Source organism: Mandrillus leucophaeus, unplaced genomic scaffold (genome assembly GCF_000951045.1).
Source record: "Mandrillus leucophaeus isolate KB7577 unplaced genomic scaffold, Mleu.le_1.0 Scaffold463, whole genome shotgun sequence".
Classification (NCBI taxonomy): Eukaryota; Metazoa; Chordata; class Mammalia; order Primates; family Cercopithecidae; genus Mandrillus; species Mandrillus leucophaeus.
The window spans coordinates 57,782-70,126 of record NW_012104954.1 but is presented as its reverse complement, the minus strand read 5'-3'; the positions used below and the strand labels follow the sequence as shown (position 1 = coordinate 70,126).

Below are 12,345 nucleotides of genomic sequence, written 5' to 3'. Positions count from 1 at the left end.
TCATTCTGTTGCCCAGGCTGGAGTGCAGTAGCATGATCTCGGCTCACTACAACCTCCACCTCCCGGGTTCAAGTGATTCTCCTGCCTCAGCCTCCCAAGTGGCTGGGATTACAAGCACCCGCCCATCACGCCTGGCTAATTTTTGTATATTTAGTAGAGACCGGGTTTCACCATGGTGGCCAGGCTGGTCTCAAACCCCTGACCTCAAGTGATCTCCCCACCTTGGCCTCCCAAAGTGCTGGGATTACAGGCATAAGCCACCGCGCCCGGCCTGGGAGGGTGCTATTAGATGACAGAAGACTGGAATGGAGAATGAAGGCTCTAGAAGCCAAGGAATCCCAAAGATTGTGGGAAATCAGCAAAAGCCAGGAAGAGGCAAAGAACGATCCTCCCCCGGAGGCTTTTGAGGGGCGTGTTGTCAGCTCTGCTAACATCTTGAGGTTGGACTTCTGGCTTCCAGAACTGTCAGACCATAAATTCCTGTTGTTTTAAGCTACCCAGTCTGTGGTGCTTCATTATAGCAGCCCCAGGAAATAAATCTAAAAGTTCATCCCAGGAAATACCAGGCAGGGAATGGAAGGTGGTAAGTGAAGGGTGTGTAAGTGACCAGGTTAACCCTGCAGGAAACCAGAGCCTGATCCCACTGGAAAGATGCAGGGCAGAGCAAAACGCCTGATGGGGAGGGAGCTGGGGTATTTATCCACTGACTTCTCCAGGCACTGGCTGGAGGCTGCTCCTAGGGGTTGTCCATGCAGGCCAGGGGATCACAGCAGCCCCAGAGAGAGGCAGACAGTGACAGGTGATTGCAGTATAAGGCATCCCTGCCCTCAAAGAACCTCAGTCTTCTGGCCAAGGGTTTCCTGACAGAAACCTTACTGACATTTGGGCTTGGATCATTCTCTATGTGGGGCAGAGGTGGGGGATGCTGTGCATTGCAGAATGTTGAGTAGCATCCATGACCTTCACCCACTTGATACCAATAGCATCCTCCTTCCCATCCAGTTGTGGCAATCAAAAATGTCTGCAGACACTGCCAAGTGTTCCCTGGGGGCAGAAATCATCCCTGGGCAAGAAGCTGTGTTCTAGGTTCACATTAGGGCCAAATCATTGCATGGGCTGCTAACCAAAGGACGAGGGTGGGATGTAAATGCGTGGAAAGTGCTAGAAAGCTACTCTGAGTTAGTGGTTAATAGCAGGGCCAGGGAGGGGAATAAAGTAAGACCTCTCACACCTCACTCCACTTCCTCAGGCGCTGCTGGAGCTGTTATGATGAAAAATTCATGCACGTTTCTAAAAGGAACACCATTCAGGGTGGGGAATTTGATTTACACGGAGGTCACCCTGGGCCAGGATCAGTTCTAAATACTTCATGCGAATCCACCTTACTCAATCCTCATGCCTTGTGAGGTGGGACTTTGCTTCTCTTCGTTTTGCACATGTGGAAATAGGGGCACAGAGAGGCCAAGCACCTTGTTGAAGGCTGCACAGCAAGGAAGTGGAAGAATCGGGAGGAACCCAGGCAGGCTGACACCTGAGTCTCTGCTCTTAACCACTCAGTTTGTGTCCCCAGAGGTGGCTTAGCTCTAAGCTTAGAGGCTTCCAGGGCAAACACCCTTTGGACAACGATACTTATAACTGAGCCCTCTGGAAATTCACGCTTCCTGTCCCACCACTGGGGACGCCCCCAGCATCTTAATCTGAACCCCCAGACGCTTTCTCTGGTCATCCAACCCTGTGACATATCCCTTTTTTATGCTCACAATTGTTTTCAGCTCCCAATCCCCACTCCCATTCTCTCCCTGAGTTCCCTAGCCTTCAGGAGGGTTCATTTCCTGCTGGAGCTCCTCTCATATCAGCCTTGTAAAGTAAAAACCTAGAACCCATAAAAATTCCCCAGCGAGTTCTGGTCAATTGGGTCTGACTCTTTGTCCAAGCTGTTCGCAGGTGAGGGCCAAGAGAGGGCCTGAGCTCGGATCTGCCGCCTGTTCCCAGAGATGCTACACTCAGAGGAGGTTTTCATGCAAATTAGAACACCATGTCCCTTCCCCACATCCTCTTTTCTGTCAATAAATTATCATGATAACAGCAGAAATCGTACGTTGTCTATGATATGAATGACATTCTTGTGCAGTGCGTGACAGGCGCAACTGTTCATGGGGCTCCTTTTGCTGCCTACTCCCAACTAAAACGGGCCTTTGTTGATCAGGATTACAAGGATGAGTTTTTGCAAATCTCCCTCCACCCACAAGTGGGGAAATTCCTTAACCCATTTATGCTGGAGGTTGCAATTTTTTTGTGTGTGAAAAATCAGATCTTAGCGATGACCTTGAGCGGCAGGATGTAAATAACTCCCACAAAACTAGCATTCCAATAATGGAACACTAGGCATAAATGGGTTGTTAAGGAACATCCACTAGAGCCAAGAGGAAAGTTCAGCTTCTCTATGTACAGGAGGAAGCCAGGTATTACTCCCTAGGAAGGCCAACCCCTGGCCTAACCTTAAATGGTAATTTTGGCCCTTACGGCTGGTGAAGATAAGATCTCCACAGGTCAACAGAGCTGTGTGTGTGTGGAGAAGCCCCAGGGTGCTCTACGGGGTCACGACACTTGTGGCATCCTTGTGTTTGATCCTGAATCCTTGGCTCTGCCCCACTCCAGCTGCTGACACGTGACCTGCTTGGGGACTGCTTACCTGCATCGCAGGTGAGGGAAGGTGAACTGTGGTGAGGACAGAGTGGGGTTTAAAACTTGCACACCTAAATATCTATCAGAATTATAAATGCATTTAGGCTGGGTGCGGTGGCTCACACCTGTAATCCTTGCACTTTGGGAGGCCGAGGCAGGAGGATTGCTTGAGGCCAGGAGTCTGAGAGCAGCCAGGGAAACATAGTGAGACCCCATCTCTATAAATTTTTTTTTTTTTTTTTAATTAGCTAGGCATGGTGGTGTGTGCCTGTGGTCCCAGCTACTCAGGAGGCTGGGGTGGGAGGATCACCTGAGCCCAGGAGTTCAAGGCTGCAGTGACCTATGATTGCACCACTGCGCTCCAGCCTGAGTGACAGAGGGAGACCTTGTCTCTAAAAAAACAAAACAAAAATCTTTCCCCAAACTAAAATTATAAATGAATTTGGTCTTTGATCCTGCAGTCCCACTTCTGGGAATGGACACCCTCCAACCCCCTAGCGATATCTGCAAAAGTATGACGAGGTACATGCAACATTGCTCCTGGCACAGCAGCATCATGTTCGATGTCAGTCGACAGGAAGCCAGTCAAGCATTTCTCTTCGTGGCAAACAAATAAATTATGGGCAGCTACACAATAGAACGCTATGCAGCTGTGCAGAAGAATAAAGAAGGCCAGGCGTGGTGGCTCACGCCTATAATCCCAGCACTTAGGGAGGCTGAGGCGGGAGGATCGCTTGAGCCCAGGAGTTCCAGACTAGCCTGGGCAACATGGTAGAACCCTGTCTCTACAAAAATTAGCGGGGCATACTAGTGTGCACCCATGAAGAGACCGTCCATGTCCTGCAATGGAAAGATCTCTAGAACGTGTGGTTATGAGGAAAAAAAAAATCACAGAATTGAACAGCATGTATAGAACGCTATTCCTTGGGGTAAGAAAGACGGGGGAGGATATAGATTTGATTATGTTTATAATTGCATAGATAAACACTGGAAGGATATTCTGAGGAACTAAAGGGGTTGCATACTGGAGGAAGAGGAAATAGAATGCAGGGATACATCTTTTCAGAAACATCCCTAACATTTTTAAGATCTAGGGCAAGAGTACAAAAAAAAGACCATATACTACGGGGAAATATTTAAAAGGTAACTAAATAAAACATGCTTTATGCTTCTCCTTTGCAAATATACCTTCCTTTACACTTTGGAAGGTCACGGTGGAATTTAGAATCCGGATATCTGCACTGGGTCAAGGTGTGGGGAGAAGCCAGCCCTGTTCCTTTCTCTTCCTAGTCACGGCTATGTCCTGCCAGAGGGGCTCCACACACGTGTGGGCATTCCAGCTTGTACATCCAAGCTGGCCACATTTGTGCCAACAGCCACCCCTCGGATGTCCTTGGCCCTCAGGTGGGTTACTGACAGATCCATATGAGAATCACATGCAAGTTCATGGAATCTGGGCATGAACAGGAATTCTGGGATGCTGGTAACTCCCAACATGGTCTCGAAAGTGAGGCACAAGCTCTTGGTAGACACATTCCCTTGGGTCCAGGAACTTCTCATCCCACGGGGACTGGTATGGCCGGAGGAGGGCCAGGTGAACCTCAGTGCAGGGCCCCCTTGCCTATGTCCAGAGATATTACTCTACCTTTTATCTGTGTTGATGTTGGATCACATAACCTTTCCATATTCAAAAATCTAAAATTTTACCTAAACACCTGCACAATGAAAAATGATGTTGCATCTGGGGGCCCTCCAGACTTCTACGCCCTATAGTTAAGAGTTCTGCTCGTGAGTCCCTGTAATCTTCCAAAGCCTGAGCCTCAGGCCAGCTTCACGGGGGCTGTGTTATCCTTGGGCTGCCTCCCCCAGCTCAGGGTCCCTCCATTGCAGCCTTGGAGTCTCACTGGTCCCAGGAGGTCACCTCCCTGAGACCCTGGTTGTCCACACACACCGTCCCAGCATCACTTACATTGTAGAGGAGATCAGTCCACCCTTCCATGGTTATGCACTGGAAAACAGTCAGCACTGCAAACAGGATGTTGTCGAACTGAGTGATCCCGTTGTTGGGCCCTTCCCAGTAGGGCTGACATTTGGTCCCATTGGGGCAGGTGCGGGCGGGCTCTTCTGTCCCACATGGAGCCGGAGACTCACCCTGAATGTCATCTACAAAAGGGAAGGGGAGAAAAGTCAGGGGAAGGAGCAGGGAAAACCAGCTCTGAGAAATAGGGACCCAAGTGACTCCACAATGTTGCTGGAACAAATAACTATTGGGACAAACGTGATCAGTCTTCAAAGAAATCAATGTTTGGCTTTGTGGGTCTATTAATTGTTTTCTATTGATTAATTTCCTGTCTGAGTTTTACTACTCTTCTCTTTCTGTTTTCCATGACTTTTTGTTTTGTTTTGTTTTGTTTTGCTATTCTTTTCCTAAACTTTTGAGATGGATGAATTAACTGCCTTTAAGGCTATAAATTGCCTTTAAGTGTGGCTTTACCTGCATCTCAAAAATTTGTCATGCATTATCATTATTGTTCAAGTAAAATATTTTCCAATTTCCATTCGTATTTCTTTTTTGACCCACAGGTAATTTAGATGTATTTGTTTTTTAAAAAAACTTATTAGATATATATACCTAATATATATATATATATATGAAGACAGAGTGGGAGAGGGAGGGAGAGAGAGAGAAGGAGAGGCAGGGGGGAGGGAGAGAGAGAGAGAGATAATAGTATAGAACAGTATAATGATTCACCATCTACCTATCACCAATTTAGACACTTACCTACTTACTTTTGGCCAGTCTTTTTACATCTATATCCCCTCCAAACACTTTGCCTTGCCACTAGAACTTTTTTTTTTTTGAAATGGAGTCTCATTCTGTCATCCAGGCTGGAGTGCAATGGCGCGATCTCGGCTCACTGCAATCTCCGACTTCTAGGTTCAAGGGATTCTCCTGCCTCAGCCTCCCAAGAGGCTGGGATTACAGGTGCCTCCCACCACAACCGGTTAATTTTTGTATTTTTAGTAGAGACAGAATTTCACCATGTTGGCCAGGCTGGTTTCAAACTCCTGACCTCAAGTGATCTGCCCGCCTCGGCCTCCCAAAGTGCTGGGATTACAGGCATGAGGCACTGTGCTCAGCCTAGAATATTTTTAAAGCAAAGCTCAGACATCATATCATTTCATCTGTAAATGAGAGGCGTGTCTCTTAATCTGCAAACACTTTTAGAGTTCTCTTTTTGTTACTGATTTCCAGCTTCATTGCATTATGGTCAGAAAATATGTTTTGTATTTTTTCAGCTTTTTGACCTCCATTGAGACAAACGTTATGGTCCATAATATAGTCAGTTTTTGTAAATGTGCCGTGTGCATAGTGCAGCTGGTAAGTGCAGCCTTCTTCCGACATCCATTAGGACAAATTTGTCAAGCGTGTTGTGTTATTCTCCTATAAGCCTTGCCGACTTTTTTCTTCTTGGGATGTACTGGGCTCAGGGAGCTGTTCTGGGGGTGAGGGACACCAGTACACACAGTTCCTACCCTTGCCTAAGGGTAAGGAACAGGAGCTGAGCTTTCTCCCCAAATAGCAGGAGGCAGGCTGTGAAAATACCACAAGGAGAGAGAAACGTGCCAATAGACACCCCTTTTGCTGGAAACCAAAGACAGCTTCCTGGGGAGGTGGCAGCCGGGCTGAACGCTAAAGGTCAGTCCAAATCTTAAGGTATTGATGAGGTAAGGGAGGCAGGAAAACTCACATCCTGGGAGTGTCCTCATTTTACCAGCGCAGCGGGTCTCAGAGGACCTTATTCTGTGAGTGATGCTCTTGAAGGTTTTCAAAGACGGCCGTGGCATTGTCGGACAAGAAAACAAACAGCTGAGTGTGTGTAAACTCAAGCTTCCTACTCAACAAAAATCTCTCTCAATGTATGTGCTATAGACTTTGCAGCACCAATTCTCTGCTCCCTTGACTGAGTACACAGCAGAGGGAAATAAACCGATGCTGAATGAATGAATCTTGTTGGCGTTTCAAGCTGTGGCTAAATAGAAACTCCAAGTCTAGCCTCACCACGGACTTAAGTTGTTGGAAACGCCTTCCTCACTTAGGCTGGACTCGGTACATGAACTATTATTCGATAAATACAGGTGGGAAGGCAAAAATCTTTGAAACATAAGGCTCAGGGCAGAGAATAAAATAAATCCATGGGCTCCTATAATAAATGAGAACTATCGTTTGGGATGGCACCTGTGCCTGGAATCTTCTCTGTCTCCACCCCATGTCCAAGTCTGGCTCAATTCCCACCCTCCATGTAGCCTCTTCGTGTAGCCCAGTTAACACGGCCCCAGCCCCTCCCTCCCTCCCTCCCTCCCTCCGTCTCTTCCCTCCTTCCTTCCTTCCTCTCTCTCTCTCTCTCTCTCTTTTTTTTTTTTTTTTGAGACAGGGTCTCACTTGTCACCCAGGCTGGAGTGCAGGCACCATCATAGCTTACTGCAGCCTCACAGCCTCCAATTCCTGGGCTCAAGTGATCCTTCTTCCTCAGCTTCCTGAGTAGCTGGGACTATAGGCATGTACCACCATGCATGGCTAATTTTTAAATTTTTTTTTTTTTTTTGAGATGAAGTCTCACTCTGTTGCCCAAGCTAGAGTGCAGTGGCGTGATCTCAGCTCACTGTAACCTCCACCTCCCAGGTTCCAGTGATTCTCCTGCCTCAGTCTCCCAAGTATCTGGGACTATAGGCACATGCCACCATGCCTGGCTAATTTTTTTTGTATTTTTAGTAGAGACGGGGTTTCACTATGTTCGCCAGGCTGGTCTTGAACTCCTGGCCTTGTGATCCACCTGCCTTGGCCTCCCAAAGTGTTGGGATTACAGGCGTGAGCCACAGCACCCGGCCGATTTTTGATTTTTATTTTAGTAGAGACAGGGTCTTGCTATGTTCCCTAGGCTGGTCTCAAACTAACGGCCTCAAGGGATACTCCCACCTCAGCCTCTCAAAGTGCTGGGATTACAGGTGTGAGTCACTGCACCTGGCCCCTTTCAGGCATACAATAGCTACTGAATTTTCATATTTAGGGGGGCGTGGGTATAATCACACATTAGCCTGCACTGTTAAAAATGGCTGCAAATGAGGGGTCTTGTTTCTTCTAACTATTTTGGAAGCTCTTAGAAAGCAGGAAGACTTCCACTTTATCTTTGCTTCCTTCTAAGCGATTGGCACGGTGCTGGGCGCACAGGAACTGGGCTCCCGACACTGAGGAATGCTACTGAAAACGGGTCTATCTTTAGCAGCTTTGCGATCCCCCTCAACCCCCCAACCACCGACATGAAACACTCTGAGCGTTGCTTCTAGAAAAACAACCGTCCAGAGTGTCTGAGGAATTCGGTTATAAATACATTTTAAAATTAACCCACTGCCTGGGTGTCTGTATATATCTGTCTCTTACTCACACGTCTTATATTTTTAATCGTGAGCTAGCTTTTCAGTCTTTCTCCTAAATCGAGGCTTCCTCCCCTCTGGTGGCACCACCCACATCTGTCCCCTCAAAACCCCACTCGGACCCAAGTCAACCCCGTGGCCTCTTCTCCTTTAACTAGTCTAGGGTAGAAAAAAATAAAATAAAACCTCACGGAAACCTAGGATCCAGGAGTCCTGGTTTCTCTGCTCAAGGCTGATTTTTCCAAGAGGCCCTACCCCGTATTCACATTCTCTCTCTCTCTCTCTCTCTGTGTGTGTGTCTCTCTCTCTCTCTTTCTCTCTTGCATTTCCGCCTGGGTGACGAGGCCAGGAGCAGAAATAGCTCTGCCTCAATTAACACCTTCTTCATCGGGGAAAGAAATAATTAGGACATTCCATATTGAGCAAACTTCACAAGCCCAGGAGAGAAGGAGACAGGAGGAGCAAGAGAAAAAGAGGAAAAAAAAAACAAAAAAAAAAAAACCCCACAAAAAACCAAAACCTCCAACCACTGCAAATAAACCTTCCCCAGTGGGTTTTCCCTCCCCCTGGGGAGGAGTGGGGAAGGAGGGCTCAGGGGCTGCCTCTGCGAATCCACTTGGGGGTCACTGGATGGAGAAGGTGGGTGGAAATCGACTCCCAGACAGAATCTTCTGTGGCTGCCTTTCCCAAATAAGGGGCCTGAAACCTCTTTCTGTGCCCACCTGGGTTCCCCTTGGGGCTTCTTAATTCATTCTATCCACTCCTTCCATTCTCAGCTCCCTTGACCCAAATCATCAGAACCAGCCTTGCCATTCAGTCTGTCTGCACCCAGACGGCCAGTGGTCTAAATATTGAAATACTGAAGGCATCCCTTCCTACTTGGTTCCATTTCATTCTGGAGCTTTACAGAGCAAGCAGCTAGAGTTTGGACAGGCAAAGATTTAACTGAAAACATATCCAAGGGCTATTTGGTTCCTGAGTGTGGATCATGGCGGACACACGGCTTCCACACTGCTGGTTCAGAGCTGAGCCCTGGGAGTGTGTCTCTGGGCCGCCTGGCTTTTCCCCTGCTCATCCCACCCCTGGACCCAGCCACTGAAGGGTTAACGTGGGCATAGTCAGGGAGGGGCTGCTGAGTGCTAGGTTCCGACTGGTTGGTGCCAGGACTCCCAACTGGGATATCTCTGATACATCCTGGGGTTTGGGGGAGACCAGGAGGACTCATCTAGTACTCTCACCTTCTGTAAGGTACCACTCACAATGCATTCAGGCAATAACCCTTTTCTGGCCCAACTCTTCCCACTTCTTGCTTGCTTTAGAAGTCAGGACTGGCTGAGGTCTGAAAGCACCCAGAATACCTGTTCCACTTAGTCAGATGTGCCAGGCATTAATTCCCACTCTAGGAGCAGTCCTCATCAATGTCAGAAAGAAGCCAGTGTATAAATACCCCAGCTCCCTTGCCCCTTGGCTGGGACGGCTCTGAGGTGTGTGTTCTTTACTTATTTATTTATTTATTTATTTATGATGGAGTCTTGCTGTTTCGCCAGGCTAGAGTGCAGTAGTGCAATCTCGACTCACTGCAACCTCTGCCTCCTGGGTTCAAGCGATTCTCCTGCCTCAGCCTCCCTAGTGACTGGGACTACAGGTGCCCGCCACCACACCCAGCTAATTTTTGTATTTTTAGTAGAGATGGGGTTTCACCATGTTGGCCAGGATGGTCTCCGACTCCTGACCTCAGATGATCTGCCCACCTCGGCCTCCCGAAGTGCTGGGATTACAGGCGTGAGCCACCGCACCCAGTTGAGTTGTGTGTTCTTTGCTCTCTCCCGGAGGTGCCTGGGGGATCCAGTCCCAGTTGTAACTGATAACCCACTTGCTAGCACACTCTTTCACAGATCCCTTCCTTTCTCTGTCTCACTTCCTCTTTCTCCTGATGGTGCTTCCTGGGATCATTCCCAGATAAACTCTTTCTCTGCTGGGTCACCTTCTATGGAACCCCAACCCTTTCAACAGTGAAGATCTCAGAGGCTATTGAACCTGCTGCCTCTCCTGCAGCGCTCTCTGAAGGAGACGATCCTCCCAGCTGCCAGGAGAAAGAAGCACACCCCTGCCCAACCCTCCCAAGAGCTTGTCCCTGAAGGAGAAAACTGGAAAGACACATCATGCTCCGCGGACCTACCTGTCCCCTCTTCAAAGCAGGTGGTATGAAATTTTCCCATATAAAATTCTAACCCTATGATTGCAAAAATAAGGATTGCAAAAAATAGGAGGAGGCCGATCTGCAGCAAAGGGATCATCGCCTTCATGATCGACTTCAGGACGACTTGTAAACCTGGGGGGACACAGAGAGAGGCCCCATAAGCCCACGAGCAAGCACCCCCAAACCCTGCCACCAAGACGCCAAGGTCTCTCCCAAACAAAGCAGGTGTGTTCCCAAGGGAACCTCAAGCACACGGGAGCCTGGGGATTGGGCAATGGTAAAGGAAGCACCGCATGGAGGCTGGTCCTTATCATAGGAACAACCCTTCCTAGGTTTTTTTTCTCTTTCTTTGAGACAGGGTCTTGCTCTGCTGCCCAGGCTGGAGTGCAGTGGCCCAATCATAGCTCCCTGCAGCCTTAACTTCCTGGGCTCAGGCGATCCTCCTGCCTCAGTCCTCGGAATAGCTAGGACTACAGGTGTGCACCACCATGCCTGGCTAAGTTTTACAACTTGTTTGTAGAGATAGGGTCTTGCTATGTTGCCCAGGCTGGCCTGAAACCCCTGGCCTCCAAGCGCTCAAACCCCTCCGCCTCCTAAAGTGCTAGGATTATAGGGGTGAGCCACCATACCTGGCCTCTATTATTATTATTTTTCACTTTTTATATTTTTTTTTTTTTGAGATGGAGTCTCGTTCTGTCACTCAGGCTGGAATGCAGTGGTGCCATCTCGGCTCACTGCAAGCTCCGCCTCCCAGGTTCATGCCATTCTCCTGCCTCAGCCTCCCAAGTAACTGGGACTACAGGCGCCTGCCACCATGCCCAGCTAATTTTTCATATTTTTAGTGGAGACAGGGTTTCACCGTGTTAGGCAGGATAGTCTCGATCTCCTGACCTCGTGATCCGCCTGCCTCGGTCTCCCAAAGTGCTGGGATTACAGGCGTGAGCCACCGCGCCTGGCCTTATTATTTTTTAAAAAGCACTTTTAACTTTAAAGTATTTATTCATGTATTTTAATTAGCCAGGCATGATGGTGCATGCCTGTAGTCCTAGCTACTCTGGGGACTGAGGCAGGAGGATCACTTGAGCCCGGGAGGTTAAGGCTGCAGGGAGCTATGACTGTGCCACTGCACTCCAGCCTGGGCAGCAGAGCAAGACGCTGTCTCAAAGAAACATATGTATGTATTTTATAGAGACAGGGTCTCACTATGTTATTCAGGCAGGTCTCGAACTCCTGACCTCAAGCGATATTCCCGCCTCTGCCTCCCAAAGTTCTGGGATTACAGGCACGAGCCACCGAGCCCAGCCAACTTTAAAGTATTTAATAAAAGTAATTGACAAGCTGTTCCATTTGATGATCTTTTGGGCAAGAAAGGGGTGGGAATCCATTACTTTCGGAGCCGTATTCCTGAGTGTTGGGCAACTTGCACCCAGAAGAGGGAGCCATTTTCTTCTTCTTATTTTTTTTTTTTTGCTGCCAACAGGGGGCGTCTTTTCCTAATTCATAAAAGGGCGCCCATATAGGCTGGTTGCTGCTCTGGGTAGGGAAAGCGGTTGGCGGTCTCAATTTCAACCCCAAGGAACCAGATTCAACACTATTTCACTGGCTTCTAGCGACAAACCCCTGAGGTGGCCATATATGTAAAGTCGCTCCCATTTTACAGAAGTGGGAACCAAGGCCGACAGAGATGCTATGATTCACCCAAGAGAATGCATGAGAAATGGCAGAACTAGGCAGGGTGCGACGACTCACGCCTGTAATCCCAGTACTTTGGGAAGCCGAGGCCAGCAGATCACCTGAGTTCAGGAGTTCAAGACCAGCCTGGCTAACATGGTGAAACCCCATCTCTACTAAAAATACAAAAAAGTATCTGGGCACGGTGGCCAGCGCCTGTAATCCCAGCTACTTGGGAGGCTAAGGCAGGAGAATCGCTTGAACTTGGGAGGCAGAGGTAGAAGTAGCCAAGATCGTGCCACTGCACTCCAGCCTGAGTCACAGAGTGAGACTCTGTCTCAAAAACAAAAAACAAA

At 48.4% G+C, this 12,345-nt stretch overlaps 1 protein-coding gene across 1 annotated transcript in view; it reads right to left on the bottom strand.

The window, feature by feature from the left end:
- Positions 1 to 12,345, bottom strand: part of CACNA1A (calcium channel, voltage-dependent, P/Q type, alpha 1A subunit) — a 196,294-nt gene that overhangs the window by 179,331 nt on the left and 4,618 nt on the right. The window contains 2 exon segments of the mRNA XM_011994944.1: positions 4,655 to 4,848; positions 10,298 to 10,450. Of these exon segments, the coding sequence (XP_011850334.1) occupies positions 4,655 to 4,848; positions 10,298 to 10,424 (321 nt within the window). The 5' untranslated portion in view covers positions 10,425 to 10,450.